The sequence below is a fragment of the Coffea arabica genome, chromosome 7e (genome assembly GCF_036785885.1).
Source record: "Coffea arabica cultivar ET-39 chromosome 7e, Coffea Arabica ET-39 HiFi, whole genome shotgun sequence".
NCBI classification, from domain to species: Eukaryota; Viridiplantae; Streptophyta; class Magnoliopsida; order Gentianales; family Rubiaceae; genus Coffea; species Coffea arabica.
Window position 1 is genome coordinate 3,372,888 of NC_092323.1, and position 15,713 is coordinate 3,388,600.

The 15,713-nt window shown below is 38.3% G+C and overlaps 3 protein-coding genes across 4 annotated transcripts; 1 reads left to right on the forward strand and 2 right to left on the reverse strand.

Moving 5' to 3' along the window:
* The first annotated feature begins 3,782 nt into the window (after positions 1-3,782).
* LOC113698850 (AP2-like ethylene-responsive transcription factor SMOS1) lies at positions 3,783-6,062 on the forward strand. Of its 2 annotated transcripts, XM_072058934.1 has the most exons (7): positions 3,783-4,215; positions 4,341-4,349; positions 4,470-4,558; positions 4,643-4,716; positions 4,810-4,860; positions 4,962-5,038; positions 5,183-6,062. In XM_072058934.1, the coding sequence occupies exons 1-7, from the start codon at positions 3,888-3,890 to the stop codon at positions 5,752-5,754; spliced, it is 1,200 nt and encodes a 399-aa protein (XP_071915035.1). In that variant the 5' UTR covers positions 3,783-3,887; the 3' UTR covers positions 5,755-6,062. The 2 variants fall into 2 exon arrangements, with proteins under 2 accessions (XP_071915035.1, XP_071915037.1); XM_072058936.1 differs by lacking the exon at positions 4,341-4,349.
* A 1,432-nt stretch (positions 6,063-7,494) lies between these two features.
* Positions 7,495-9,843, reverse strand: LOC113700016 (uncharacterized). Its single transcript, XM_072058931.1, has one exon. The coding sequence runs from the start codon at positions 9,647-9,649 to the stop codon at positions 7,622-7,624; it is 2,028 nt and encodes a 675-aa protein (XP_071915032.1). The 5' UTR covers positions 9,650-9,843; the 3' UTR covers positions 7,495-7,621.
* Positions 9,844-9,978: 135 nt separating this feature from the next.
* On the reverse strand, positions 9,979-15,073 carry LOC113700017 (F-box/WD-40 repeat-containing protein At5g21040). The gene is made up of 9 exons (XM_027220415.2): positions 14,924-15,073; positions 14,669-14,817; positions 13,643-13,829; positions 13,351-13,448; positions 12,279-12,384; positions 11,796-12,013; positions 11,311-11,353; positions 10,752-11,002; positions 9,979-10,519 (listed from the first exon to the last, which is right to left on the reverse strand). The coding sequence occupies exons 1-9, from the start codon at positions 14,990-14,992 to the stop codon at positions 10,114-10,116; spliced, it is 1,527 nt and encodes a 508-aa protein (XP_027076216.1). The 5' UTR covers positions 14,993-15,073; the 3' UTR covers positions 9,979-10,113.
* Between the last annotated feature and the right edge of the window lie 640 nt (positions 15,074-15,713).

The following is a 15,713-nucleotide window of genomic DNA, read 5'->3' on the forward strand; positions in this document are numbered from 1 at the left end:
AAAATAACCCCATAACGTTTTAAATTTTTAAAAATTCAAAATAAATCTCTAAAAATACCTAATTTATACAACTATAGTAGAAAGTTTTCAAATATAATATTACCATGTAATTTTTTAAAAAATACCTTAAAAAAACCTAATTCATACGGACACTTTATTTTTATGGCCAAACGACTGAACCTCATATGCCAACTGACAGGTCAATATTAGAGAATGCTGAAGTGTATGCTTATATTTTAGATTAACATTAGAGCACACTGAAGTGTACACCTATATTTTGAAAACTTGAATTAGGTAGTGTCTTGTAGGCCTGTCAATAGGCCGAGTTTTGACACGGATCCGACCTAAACCCGTTTAATATTTTCGGGTACGGGTGTAGTTACAATTTCATTTACCCAGACCCATTTATGCTAATCTAAAATGGGAATGGAAGGAACAGGAGGGATGGAGAGGGAAGGGACAGGGGAAAGGGATGGAGAGAGGAGAAAGAGATAAAGGATGGAGGCGTTAGAGGAAAAAGAAAGAGAGGGGAGCAGTAGTAGTAGGCGGTAGAGGGACGGCATCCTCCTATAATAGTTAGTAGTACTGAACAAGCGAGTTATCGATGGTTGTGGTAAGTAGTCGTGAAAATTAACAAAATTGGAAAAATAACCCCATAACGTTTTAAATTTTTAAAAATTCAAAATAAATCTCTAAAAATACCTAATTTATACAACTATAGTAGAAAGTTTTCAAATATAATATTACCATGTAATTTTTTAAAAAATACCTTAAAAAAACCTAATTCATACGGACACTTTATTTTTATGGCCAAACGACTGAACCTCATATGCCAACTGACAGGTCAATATTAGAGAATGCTGAAGTGTATGCTTATATTTTAGATTAACATTAGAGCACACTGAAGTGTACACCTATATTTTGAAAACTTGAATTAGGTAGTGTCTTGTAGGCCTGTCAATAGGCCGAGTTTTGACACGGATCCGACCTAAACCCGTTTAATATTTTCGGGTACGGGTGTAGTTACAATTTCATTTACCCAGACCCATTTATGCTAATCTAAAATTGGGTCGAATACAGAATATTGGGTTCCGATTCGAATTCGACCAGGACCCGTTTGAATAAGTAATTATTTTGATAATACATTTGAGTATTTAATATTTGTTTGGATATTTTAGAAAGGGTAAAGAACAAAAAAGCTCTATGTGGTATAACTATCTTACAGAAAAATCCCTTATGATTTCAAATCATACGTGGTGGTACCTAATGGATTGAAGTAATTTGAACATTCACAAAAATCGTTAAAACAAACGGTTTTGAGTGACACGACAGAAATGCCCTAATAATATAAGCAAAAAATAGCCTAAAACAAACGGTTTTTGATTCATTAGTTTCATTCACTAATAATAAAAGTAAAAAAAGTCAATTTCTACAAGTTTGGAGCAAATTTGAAGAAGAATCATGATTGTTTTATTAAGATATGAGGAGCAAAATAGGTATTTCAGGTTAAAATTTACCTTAAAAAACTATTTTTTGGAAGAATCACGCACATTTCCGGCGCATTTACATCACACGCGTTAAATTTAACAATTTTTGTTGATTTTCACCTTACTTCAAACAATGAGATACCTACCGATGTGAATGATTTGAAACTATATGGGCTTTTCTGTAAGATATTTATACCGCATGGGGCTTTTTTGTTATTAATCCTTTTAGAAATTGTAATTTGTAGGCATTAAAATAATTATCTAAAATAATTTGTGATTTTAATTGGAGTTTGTGGTATGTAATTAATGTCTGTTTAGAAAGATATTTTCTTTTTTGGTCGGGTATACCCGACTCGGACGTAGATGCAAAAGAATAAGTTCAAGACCCGTTGGATATCTGGGTCAAATTTGATACAAGTATGGCTAACGGGTTCGGGTCCAAAATATTCAATTCTGACTCAGACCCAACTTGTTGATAGCCCTAGTGACTCGACCAAGTTTAGGGATCAAAGATATACGGTTCGATTGAAGTCAAATCGGTTTAAAAACTGGGTAACATCATCATAATATCATAAATATCTATTAATTTTATATAAGTAAATAACATAACGAAAAAGAAATAAAACTTGATTTTACTGGTTTTGCCGGTTCGCGATTGAACCCAATTTTTTTTTATCAAATTTGACTGAGTTATTGCCGAGCAGTTTTTTGGGTAAACTCGGACTAGAAACCTGCGTGATTCTTACTTTAATTGGTCAAACCGATCAATCCAATCCGAGTTTAAAAACACAGCTGTACTCATATAATTCATCAAGTATGATGAGTTGCCTAATCAAATTTTGCAAAAAACCGGATTTCATTTTGGTAGTTGATCATGTAATGGAAAAAAAAAATGACAAAAAGGGATCTAATTGTGTGCTGAAAATTGCTTAAAAAATCTTTGGCAATGGACATTAAGAATGGGTAGAGTTATCGAGAATACTAAAACAATCATTCACGCAATTGTAACTTTTTGTCAAATTGAAATTAAAATTAATTCTCATGCACAAGCTTGATAGTGTATATATTGAAATAAATAAATAAAAGATGAATCCAAAGGAATAAATGTTGTTATGAATCTCTTCTGCGCATTCGAACCCATAATCTTTTCTGTTACTCAGGTAAACAAATTGCAGAACGTCAATCCTTTTTCCCATTCAAAGTAAGATGAAGGAAAGAAAAAAGCGCTTTTGGCTGGCTCGGCAATATTTGGGAGCGGTAATTGCCTCTCTTCATTCCTTTTATTGTCTTCACTTATTTGTCACGCCTCCACTTTAAAGTTTAAGCATGGCTTGCGACTTAATTAATGGTGCAGCTGTAATATCATCTGCGTTGCACTGGGTCACGATCCAAACCCGTCGATCCTTCAAATTACCTGATTTATTATTAGCTCATGCATTCTGCTACAATTCTTGAAACTTATTGGGAAGAAAATTATACGGTCGATGCCATAGATTATATCGTCTAAAATTTGCAAGTCAGTGAAGGAGACAAAAAGCTAATCAATCTGCTTCCGCACACAGTTAAAAAGACTAACCGACCGCCACACGTCAGACAAGAGAAATTGACCAGACGAAATTTCCAAGGAATAATTCCTCTAGCTGGTAAATAGACACGTCTGGCATTTTCGTGGCATTTGCTATGGAGTTGAGACCAACTTGAACAGGCTTCATAAAGGGGTTTATGCTACACAAACTGCACAACCGTGAAAATCATATGATATGGCTCGGAAAAGTACAATTCTAAATGGATTAATTGGAATTGATGGGTTATTCAAATATTACTTATTTATTAAATGGATATTATTCGATAACTCATCTATACCCATATGTAAAAATTTAACATATTCATATTCATTTATTCATAGGCGAGTACGAGTAAAATTAGTTAAATGGATTTGTTTGTCACCTACAACCATATCAAAAATCATAATCTACAAACACGAAATCTACGAACGCAGAATACGCAAGATTTGTTTTTGAGAAAACTAGCATAATAATCGATTTCAATAAGCGGCTCCAAGAAGATGCACCCCAGCGGAAGTTAATCGTATGCATTTGATTCCTCGGGCTGGCAAAGAGTAGAATTAGTGACTACTCATTGCTTGTCCTCAAATCTTTTGCCCTTCGTTGCTCTTATCGCCTGTATTTGTTGTCTTTTTGTCAATCGCCAGTTGTTTACTAGAACAGACGAGACATAACAAGGCCAAAACAAAACCCATAGATGCATTCCCATATATATATATATATACATGCATGACCTCGCCTGGCAAAAGCGTAGGAAAAGCATTAGAATTGAAGCTATAGTTGGCGTGGAAGCGAGAAGAAAGAAAAGCAAAACCCATCCGATACAAGACGTCCAATGTCAACTTTGATCAAGAGTGAAGAGAATCCAGGGAGACGTCGCATGTGCACAGCGGATGCTGGAGCTCCCGGTGGTAGGTCTGTCAAACGACGAAGAAGAGATCAGCAGACAGCTGCAGCTGATGCCTTTCCACTCGCCTGTCCGGGCCAGCAGATGCAGCAACAACAGTTGGAGCAAGTTGTCGACCTATCATCCGCTCCAACCACTGTGAAAAGGAGTTCGAGGTTTCGAGGTGTGAGCAGGCATAGATGGACAGGTCGATTTGAGGCACACTTGTGGGACAAACTTTCTTGGAATATCGCGCAGAAAAAGAAAGGAAAACAAGGTACTCGGAAATGGTTGCCTAATCAATTACGATATACAGTTTAGTTTTTGTGATTGCTGCAGTTTAATAGTGGTATCTAACGTTGGGAATTTCATTCTCATTCCTCCAACTCCATCCTGGCACAGTTTATCTTGGTAAGTTGTTTGACCTTTTTCATAAATTTGGATTCTGGTTCTCCCTCCTCTTTTTTTCCTTTTATGTTATGAGACTCGTTTTACTTAAAAACTATGTACCTTCACAAAAATCATTATTAGGAGCTTATGATGATGAAGAAGCTGCAGCAAGAGCATATGATTTGGCTGCAATCAAGTACTGGGGAACTTCGACTTTTACTAATTTTCCGGTAACATGCGACCAAACAGAGAGCAACAGTCTTATCTGCTTACTATATGACATCCACCTTCTCATCAATTAATGTTTCCTGCAGATCACTGATTATGAGAAAGAAATTGAAACAATGCAGACAGTAACAAAAGAAGAATACCTAGCCTCACTTAGAAGGCAGACAGCTCTCAATCTATTTTACAGTTGCACCGATTTTGTCTACGATGACCATTTTCATGCCTGACTGTGACTGAGCTTTTCTCATTGCAGGAAAAGCAGTGGCTTTTCAAGGGGGGTATCCAAGTACAGAGGTGTTGCAAGGTAAACTTTTCACCTCATAAAATGGAATTAACTGCATTACAAATGATTTAAATAGCTTAGCTGATTCCGATTCCATTTTCCGTTAAAACTCATAACTGCAGGCACCACCACAACGGAAGATGGGAAGCCAGGATAGGCAGAGTTTTTGGGAATAAATACCTCTATCTAGGAACTTACAGTAAGTCACGATAGCAAGCTGAGACTGCAAAATCAAACTTGCACTTTAAGAAATGGACCTTAGGTAGTAAAATGGAAAGTAGTGATGGTACGATACAATTAATCAAGCATGTGTGATTTACTCAAGTAGCACCCTCCTTCACAGGTACCCAAGAAGAGGCAGCTCGAGCATATGATATTGCAGCAATCGAATACAGAGGGATCAATGCCGTGACCAATTTTGACCTCAGCACTTATATCAGATGGTTGAAGCCAGGAGTAAACCCTGCAGCTTCTGCTCAAGAATCAGAGCCAATCATACATCCACAGACTCCACCGTCCCATGACTTCCGTGCAGGAGAGACCAACCAATCCTTTATCTTCCAAAGGTCATTCAGCACAGGGGACCTTAATAAGGAAGAAATATGTGAACGACAACTACCAGTTTATTCATGCAATAAATCTTCTTCCCCAACAGCACTTGGCCTCCTACTCCGATCTTCAATTTTTCGCGAACTGGTCGCGAAGAATTCAATTGTCTCAGACGAAGAAAATGACAGCGAGAGTGGAAAAGTTCAGCCGCAGGTAGTTAATGATGAATACTTGGCTGAGATGTTTGAGGACGGAAATGGAGCTACCCCATTTGGTGTAACTTCAGAGAGTTACGGCATTGACTTGGAGGAACCATTCCGTTTCAACTATGACTGTCTGGAGAATCCACTACAAACAAGATTATGATCAAAGCCTCTAAAAACTAGTTGATCGAACTTTTTCTATCTGCTTCCTGCGTAAAATGAGAATCTTGTATAAAAGAAAAGATAACGTTTCTTTTTTTAATCCTTCCTCCCTCAAAGATAACGTTTCTTTTTTTAATCCTTCCTCCCTCCCATATTCCCTCCCTAAACCCCTACCGCAAACCTGCCAGGCAGGAGTGGAACTCCTGGCTTGACAGGCGGGAGCATAGCAACAGCCCAAAAGAGGCTGGCTGTTGGTTATTAGATAACGTTTCTTCCTATTTATCTGGCAATAATATCCGGTTATCAAAAGTTGGATGTGGAGATGACTTTTAACATCTATTCTTCTTTGTATTGCCATCAGTCATACACTCGGACTCTTACCAAGTTCCCTTGGCCTATTATGGCCATGTAGAGTGCTAAAAGACTTCTCCATCTCAGACCATGATTTACACATAAGTAAATATTTATAAGCTTAATCCAGGAAAAAACAACAGAGGCCGTCTTTTTAATGTCTGAAGAGAAAGAAGAAGGTAAATTGACAAAAGACCGCGCTAGAACTATATGTAACTAACACCTCTCCTTATACTCCCATAGTCACAAAAGAATTGATCTTTTAACTTGCTACTTCCATGAACATATTTCTTGGCGCAAAGCCTTGGGCACCTACTGATCTCAGAAGAGAGTATTGCCTATGCCTCAAGTTCAGACCAGCTACGTCCAGCACTGTTTGATTATACATGAATTGTCACCTCATCAAATCTTTCGGACACAATAATAGCCACATTTTCTTTGCACCTGTCTTACAACCTACCTGGTCTCCTGAACTGCCAAAATCCACACATGCCAAGAATTAATCATTCAAATCTGCAAACCAACAACCTTCATACCATGCGAAAAGGTAAAAACTGTTTATATAACTTCTGGCTTTGACAAATCTGCAAACTAAAAGACTTAGCAGAAAGGTAACAACTGTTTATCTAAGTTGTGGTTTTGCCAAAGGCATCCCATGATACCATAGCTCAATGACGAATTAGAGTCATGCACATATGGAACCCCTCATAGTTCATACATCTGTTGTTACCAAAACAAAAGAATTTGACATGAAGTTAATGAAAGAAAAGAATAAGAATTTAAACTGTTCTAGCAAGACTTTTAGAGATGGATTACATTCAAACATGCAAGTAGCCCTTAATTATTTATGCATGTATAGATATTGAGGTAAAACACTTTATCGTCAGATGGAGAAGAATTATTGCGAGTACAGCAAGACGGTGTCATGCAGAAGTGAACAAGTAACAGAAAAAGAATAAAAGGAAGGATCAATCTAAAATTTGCTAATGATATTAAATCAATTCAAAATCTATATACGCCAAAAAACCTCTCATACGCATATTCCACAAAAGTCTAATACCATGTTGTAGAACAAATCAAAAGTATAATCTGTAACTCAAGTTCATCAGCTACCCAATTGTACAAATAGCTCCCAGAAAAAGATAATCCGTTTCAAAATTTGAGGGTGCTTAAAGGCATGGAAAGATAGTAATTTCAAATCCAAACTTCAATAGATGGGAGTTGGAAAGTTCAAGATACCACCGTTATTAGGAACCCAACTGCATCATACAATAGAGTAAAAGAAAAACAAGAAGAAAAGAACATGAAAAAAAAATAAAAAAAGGAAGATATCTGAAAACAAGAAGTCAAAAAATTGAAAGAAATAAATAACAAAAAAGGCAATCAAGTATGTAAAACTGCTGACAATTGTAGCAGCTTCCTTTCAAAACTAAAAGAAAGTATACAGCTTAACTCTCTTACAGGAATACAGGTCTCGTATCCGTTCAAAACACGAAATACCTAACAACTCAAAAGCTTCAAAACTGTTTTCTCTTATTCTGAAACAATGTTTCTCTTTTTGCATAAACATAAACGAGTGTAAAGAAAACACCAGCAGCCATAGAAACTGAAAACCAAGGGAATGGGGGGTCCTTGAAGCAAGTAAGTGAGGCCTCCAAATCTTGAGATGCATGATAAACAAGAGAGTGAATAGCATACAAATCGTGGTCTGAAGACCTCAAGTAGTACAAAGCCATATCATAATCAAAATGTGATAATGCAGAAATGGCTTTGTCTAGCTTGTACTTGAATAGGTTCCATCTCTGCAGGAACTCAGTCTGCTGATTCTGCCTAAGAAGCTTTTTCTCTCCACCATGTGCAGAAATGGATTCAAGAACATCCAAAGCACTTCCAATAGTGTAATTAAATGACGTCAAAAGCACGTTTCTTCTGGCTGCATCCTTCTGCACAAAAGAAAATGAAGAAATGTCGGAGAAGGGTCCAAATGGAGTCTGTCCAACACTCCAGGTATAATCTACCAGCGTACTGTTGTGCCTAGGGCTCCAGACCAAATGCGTTGGTGACACTCCCCACATACTCTGCAGAATGGAACCAACAAGAGGTCTCTCAAGTTGTCGAGTCTGTGTGAACACATGGCGGCCATTGCAACTGTAATCACTCACAGTCTGCGTATTCTTTGTTCTGACAGCGATTACCATATCTTTAAATGCAACAGACTGGTGATACCGATCAAGCAACAAAATCGTACTAGCATCCAAATCGAACACATATACAGGAAGTACTCTACTCCTGAAATCTTCCTCAGGAAGCCCTGCCAATCTCCTGAACTCTTCAGATGATTCAGAAATTGTCTGATGTAACCTTCTGGAGTCCAAGTACTCACTAACAATCAGAGTGTAATTATCAAACAAGTACCTAGAAGTATACGAAGTAGTTGCCCTCCAAATAGCAAAAGAACAAATCGAACACTCTGATAACTTGACCTCATATTTCTTAAAACTCAACCTCTGCTCACCCAATAGCAACCCTTTATCATTAATCTCGTCAGTAAAAGCTCTCTCTATTGATTTCCAGTCTAATCCAAAATTATCCGACGAAGAACCATATATATGTATAAACTGAACAGTCAACGAATTCTCAAAAGGCACTGGAATTCTCAATGAGGGCACAAATAGTACCTGATAAGCGCTCCAAACCAGTGATGCCAAGTCTGCCAGCATCGCCTTCTGCGACTTGGGTTGGCCGTGCATTGCTGCTAGCGGATGAAACTCGCCTCTTGGCAAGACCCCATCACCAGACAACGCCGGCCCGTAGTCCACGGGGCCGGCGCCCAAATCGATCCACAAGTAGCGATCTTTCCCCGTCCAGATAGAGCCCATGCACTTGGTGACCCCTGGGGACGGATCCCCGGGGGTGTAGCTATAGGCATAGGACTTGGACTGAGAGCCCAAATGGAGAATATAAATGTAAATTCCGTCGATAGGTTTTTCGTTTTCGAAGTCTTGCTTTATGATTTCATCGATCAAGGAGTGGGGGACGGAGGCGAAAGGCAGCCGGATGGAGGATGGAGTATTCGAGAGATGGGTTTTGAGAGCTTCGGAGAGGTGAGAGGAGAGCGAAGAGGAGGAAAGGGAGACTTCTAGGTGGAGGGAATGTGAGAGAGAGAGGTGGTGGGAGGCGTCGGAGGAAAAAGGGGTGATAACGCGGAAGCGGTCGGAGGAGACAGCGGAGGTAAGGAAGGAGGAAAGGAGGGGAGGGGAGGATGATGTAAAGGTTGGTCCCACCAGCTTCACGGTAATCGGGACGGAGAGTTGGAGGGAGAGAAGGGAAGCCGGAGTGGGCGGGTTGACAGCGGAGGGGTGAGAGATGGATCTCTTGAGGGAAGAGGGAAGCAAGAGGAAAGAGTCGTTGGTGCCTTGTGGGTCCGTCCGGTATTGTTGAGTCAGGAAGGAATCTAAGCCCAAGATTCCGGCGGAAGCAGCTATGGTGCTGAGGTATATGAGGAGAAGAAGGAAGAGAACGGTGGCTGTGGTGGAGCGACGCATCTCCAGGATGTTGAAAGGGGTTAGGGTTTGGGAATTTGGGAGGAGCTGCGATCACTCAGTCGACGGAGTAGGAGCAAGGAAGGTGAGAGTTGAAACACTGAAGTCGGTCGAAAGGCGGACAGAGGGACGACTTTCAACTTTCTTCCACTCGCCAACTTGGGCGCTCGCTCTACCATAAGTTTTTACTCTTCCATTTCATTTTTTTTTTTTTTTTTGAAAGTTCTTTTTTCCCTGGGAAACTGTTGTACGAGTACTTTTTTCCCTTCATTTACCAGTTGATCTTAAATCTTTTTAATTCCTGCTACATTCGTCGAATCCTGAAAGCAAAGTTGCGGGAAGCTCTTGAGGATTTTCAATGGGATATCGTTCTCACAAGCGCTTTCTATAACGAAATACAACATGAGCAACAAATCTATGAAATGAAACGCAAAGTTGTCCTAAAGAGAAATGAAACTACACATTTGTTAGTCATAAGATTCATCAGTGTCGCTGTAAGAACTCGAATCCCAGAACTTTGAAGCAGGAATGCTGTTATCAGATGAAACTGGTTGAGTAGCACTGCTGAAATCTCTGTAGCATAGTGAACCCTCTCCTCCATTGCTGCCAGCAGTAACAATTCTGCATCCCCTTACGGCCACGGCCGAACAGCCAAAACCAGGTGTCGGATGATCTGGAGCGCAGTTTAACGAATTAGTAAATGCACCAGTGTCGACTTCCCAAACCTTTACATAACAATCATCAGGCCCGCCTGTAACTATCTTGTATGCGTCCATGCGTATATGCTTAACTGGGCCTTCATGTCCATCCAGCTCTGCTAACGGTTCTGCTTTGAATGTCTCAGAACTTCTCCTAAGGTCCCAAAGTTTTGCACTGCAATAGTTTTGGCATCATTTATCACCTCTAGTATCTTAAGATCAAAGAAACAAGGTAAAAAACATGGACAGCAAGGAATGAGCATTTCATCTCCAGATGCTGCATTAGTAGCATGCTATTTTTCCTCTTTTCTTTTTTGGGAGAACAATTATATGCATGCAAATACAGGTGATAACCTCCAAGTGATGAAAAAACATCACATTGACTAGTTTTCAAGAATAAGTTTTACCTGCCAGTTGCACCAGTGCATATTAAAGATCTTGAAGGCAGGACATCAAATGAATGCAGTTGGCTTTTGTGCATCACTGTGGAGACTTCACGCATTGTCCTTAAGTCAATTACAACAACAGAGGACCCAGTAGCAACATACAGCAATGATCCATCGCACTTCATACCCACAGGTACACCATACACAGAAGTCATTCCCACACAGCAAGAAGAACGAGCAGCAGAAGACGTAAATGCGTCCCATACTCTCACCTACTTGATATAATTTAAGCATGCTTAGATCAGAAGCTAAATTATCAAATTCTGTTATTCACCAAAGCCATTAAGGACGCTTTAAGTCCAACTAGACAACACTTTCTGGTGATGCAAGTGGTTCTTCTGTTGAAATCTATAATAGGAATTAGCAACTAAAAGCCCAGGTTATGTGCCATTGCAACCAATTTACTATCCCTATCATCATATTTCTTTCTAGGTATTCACTAGAATAACCATCAGAAACTGATTTACATGAGCAAACTGACAACATAAATCAGAAAGCTAAATTCAGAGAATCAAAGTACCTTGGAGTCCTTCGACATGCTCACTAAAAGAGATGATCTGTGCCTGAAGATAACAAAGAAACAGAATGCTTCAGACGGTTAAATAATCTTCTGGAAATGCATATTCTAAACATTCTACTACAGATGAATTATTTAGGGTAGAGCAACTACAAATCAAGTCATATATCAAGGTCTGAAAGAAATCCACTGCAAAAAAGGCAATTGCTCCATGATTCAACGAGAAATGCTTCAATCACATAAAAATTTCATTAATTAGATTTGAATAAACAAAGACTAGTACTTCAATAGAAAGGCTCCTGCTTGTTTTGCAGTGCATATCATTAAAGTGAATTGATCTATTGTTTTAATATATAAAGGGGAGAACCACAAAAAAACTGAACATCCTATCGCACGTTTTGCAAGCACAAGCAATACATACAGAAGTCAAAGCAACCAATAAGATATCAAAAGCCCAAATAGTAAGCTGCAACACATCTCCTACTTACCCAGCCACTACCATCAGTATGACAGGTTTCTCATGGCCATATAGCGTGCCCTTCAGAGCTTGTTGGCCTCGTTTTCCTTTAGGGTAACTAGACCAAAGCCTAACAGTACCATCAACACCTCCACTGGCAAATATTTTCTCATTGCTATCACCCAACAGTTTATCTGAAAGTGTTGTTACTCCACCACTATGGCCCCTATAACATCGGTAGCAAGAGCCCTGCAAATCAGTGATATTGATGAACTTCAGAGGGCAGATGCAAGTAATTTGACAGAATAAGGACAGAATTATGACCCTCAGATAACATAAATCTCAGATAAATTGCAGAAAGGTACTGTAATTCTTTGGGAAATTTTCCTTGCTGAATAATTTTCACAAAATTAACTTTTGTGAGTGATTCGTCATAAGATTTTCTTTCATACACCTTCACAAAACCATCCAGTCAAGGAATATAAAATAAAGAAAAAGAGATTCCTCAAAACACCTTTGACCACAGACGAATTGTATGATCACAGCTTGAGGTGACCAAGACAGTGCTGTTTCTAAGCTCCCCACTTCGGCATACAGTTGTGTCACTGAAGGAAAACAATCTGCATACAGATCAATTGTCATCAAAAGTTTGTCTAAAGCTGGGAAAAATGATCAGCAGAATTTTATTCATCCTTATCAGAAGCTGGTTCACAAAACCAGTAAGTAGCAAATTGAACCTCAGAGATAAACAATGATCAGCGGAATTTTATTCATCCTCATCAAGAATCAGTTTACAAGACTGGTAAGTAGCACCAGAAACTCTGGACAAGAAGGTCTGGTGCCTACTATTCCCATTTTGCATCTATCATTCAGCTAATCTGGTTGTCAAAACCACCGAAATTATGATAAAAAGAGGTGTCGATAACCATCAAGCGAAATGGGTAGAGAGGAAGAAGTAAACAAAGGTATGATTTAGAAGATCATATATCACCAGATAAGGACATATATCTGCACACTTATGTATGAAATCAAAAAAAGAAACATGAGGATGAGAAAAAGTAGGGTAATGAAGGTAACAAATCAGTGGAATATGAAAAGAATATCAGGAACTTCAAATCAAACTAACAAATGGTAATTCCAGAAAGATGAGGACGGTTAAAAGCAGAGATTTGCTGAGCATCTCAGAACACATTGAGAAGTTAAAAAATTTCACATCCCCAGTTAAAATACTTCAGAACAAAATGAACACCTGAACTATTATTCCCGACAGCCAACCAGGATACCTCAAACGTGTCGAGGTAACGAGATATTATTGTCCATAAACGACAAGAAAATGCTAAAGCTAGCTTTCTTCATGAATACAAAAGAGAGACCAGTGAACATAAATATTACTAAAAGATCTTCTCTGATAACTGACATTAGCCTTATTAAATGGAACAAGTTTAGCATGCAAACCAATCCATCAAGTGATAATATTCTACCAATTTTGACTCTTTAAAAAACCCATGTCCAACCACCATCACTCAATAACCTTTCATTAACTTCATGGGTTTGCCCAAATAAAATGAGAAATGAGAAAAAATAACCTCATACAAGTTATTCTAGCTCGGTGATCATTAAGTGTTAAGACAGAATCATATCCTCCAGAATTAATCCCAATATCCAATGTGCGTATCACGGGACCCTGCACAAGAATGTTTAATAACAAGCGTTATGTAGGACAACCTGATGCCAAGGAAGACTACTTATGATTATAGTTGTATGCTATAGCAATTCTGGAAAAGAAAATATGGGAAGATCATAAGCACCTTCCAGATGCCATCTAAGTTTAGCAAAAATGGAGAGGAGGAAAAGGCAGGAATCTTGTAATTTTGGTACCTCTGATAGTATTATACGATTGTCCAGAAAGAGTAGGTGATCATGAGACTTTAAATTGAATAAGAAATTATCAATCACAGGATCTTCAAACTTCAACTGCTGCAATGCAGTATGCCTGGCCAAGTATGCATCCCTGACACTTGATTTTTGAGAATTGTAATAAGGTATTGGTGAAGGCCATCTTGCTCTGGAAGTACCCAAAGAGGGGGGAAAAACACACACAAATGAGAACCAGAGTTCTTGAGAACATCCATACTGAATACCATCATCTGTTGACAGCTAAATCAGCAAATTCAACAATGAATAAAGAACAACCAAAATATGAGCTACTATTGATTTTTTTCCACGTACAAATGAAAATTTAGATTCTTGCATAGTTGTTCTTGGATTGCAAACATGGCTTGCCATTTTAAGACTTACAAAGTTAAAAAAAAAAAACTGTAATTTTCAAATTGATGTATTTACAAATTAGAAGCTCAATTTGGTCCTCATCATGAATCTGGAAAAATGTAGTACAAAGACGTCATACATCTAGAGCACGCAAAAGAGAATACAACAGTTAAGATGAATTACAAAAATGGATTTCATTGTCTTGAAAAAACATTAAAGGTTTTCAGAGCAATAACCAGGTTGACACGTGGGAAAGAATGGCTGAAACAAAAAGAAAAAAAGAAACAACCACTGAATCACAGTGAGTAACGAAGAGCTTGAGCAAACTTTGCAAAAATTATCTGACACCACAATGTCAGACAAACTTCAGTAAAGTCTTTTTCCTACTACATAATACAGAAACAAAAACAGGATGTGCCAACGGAAGCAAAACAACATCCATAAAGTTCTAAACTTGTGCAACAACGACGTGCAGGGAGAACAAAAAATTGATGCCAGGAAAAAAAATACCATATCCAAGCTCACATTGTATATCTCAGTTCCCCGTTCACATACAATATAACAGTAATTCCACATTTTTCCCATAAAAAAATTAAGTATACGAAGCGGCAACGTTATAATGAGAGAGGAGGAAACCTGGAGAGGGATTGCCAGACGGAATCAGAATATGCAACTGCCCTGAGGTATTTACAGGACATGGCCATGTTTGAGATGTCTTGGAGGTTGAGATGGCTGGTGCAGTGGACCAGGGAGTCCATATTTAGATCCATTATCGTCGTGGGTCTCTGCTCCGCAGATGGCAAAGGGTCGACAGTATTATTTCCCGACATTTCTTAGTATTTGATTAAAACCCTAGCTACCAGAGACATCTGAAATTTCAGAACGAGCTACCTTCCACCAGCGAAGATGAAGAAAGAGTGTCAAGACAGAATTGATAACGAAAACACCCGGGCGTCGCATTCATTTCTGGAAGTTTGGCGCCTTGAAGTGAAACTATTGCGTGTCCGTTCACCAAGGGCTCCGACCTGTCCACCGCAGTCATCGTGCGGCATTTTGGACTCTACATTATAGGGATAATTTCAGAAACCTCCCTTGAGGTTTCATGAAATATCACCTAGCTCCCCTAAACGTTTTCAAATCTCACTTAGCACCCTTGAAGTGATAGTAGGGCCATATACTAATATCAAAGGTGATGAATTGTCAATAATACCCTCATATTTAAATTTTCTGAACTTGTTTTTCTTTCTCTAAATTTCCTACTTTTCTTTAACAATGTTTATACAAACAAACATACCTACATACGTGTGTGTGTGTGTATATATATGTATGTATAATTGAATTGTAAATGTCAATGAAATATTCAATGCATTTGGAGAAGAAAAGCTGGAGGTTCTTTTTATTTTTTTTTTCCTTTTTTGGTGTTTCACAACTTTATTTATTTATTTATTCCTATTCATGTAGAGCGCAAGAGAAATAAAGTAATTGAAACTCCAAATAGTTTTTCAAATTCTGACTTTTTCTATAATAAAATTTTCATATTTCACACCCGTAAAAAAAGTCTGTCTATTTTAAGTAAATTTTTTGTATGATATTGAAATTGAATTTCATCTAGTATTAAGTTTTTTTTGCTCAAATGTATAATTTTACATGCTAATTACCTTCAACGCTATGAAGGGTTCTA

Coding starts and splice junctions, on each gene's coding strand:
- LOC113698850 (XM_072058934.1), top strand. CDS start 3,888: ATGTCAACTTTGATCAAGAGTGAAGAGAATCCAGGGAGACGTCGCATG. Junction 4,717..4,809: donor TACCTAGCCTCACTTAGAAG/GCAGACAGCTCT, acceptor TTCTCATTGCAG/GAAAAGCAGTGGCTTTTCAA. Junction 5,039..5,182: donor CCTCTATCTAGGAACTTACA/GTAAGTCACGAT, acceptor CCTCCTTCACAG/GTACCCAAGAAGAGGCAGCT.
- LOC113700017 (XM_027220415.2), bottom strand. CDS start 14,992: ATGCGACGCCCGGGTGTTTTCGTTATCAATTCTGTCTTGACACTCTTT. Junction 13,830..14,668: donor GTCTGGCAATCCCTCTCCAG/GTTTCCTCCTCT, acceptor GGGTACTTCCAG/AGCAAGATGGCCTTCACCAA. Junction 11,003..11,310: donor GCATGTCGAAGGACTCCAAG/GTACTTTGATTC, acceptor TATATCAAGTAG/GTGAGAGTATGGGACGCATT.
- LOC113700016 (XM_072058931.1), bottom strand. CDS start 9,649: ATGCGTCGCTCCACCACAGCCACCGTTCTCTTCCTTCTTCTCCTCATA.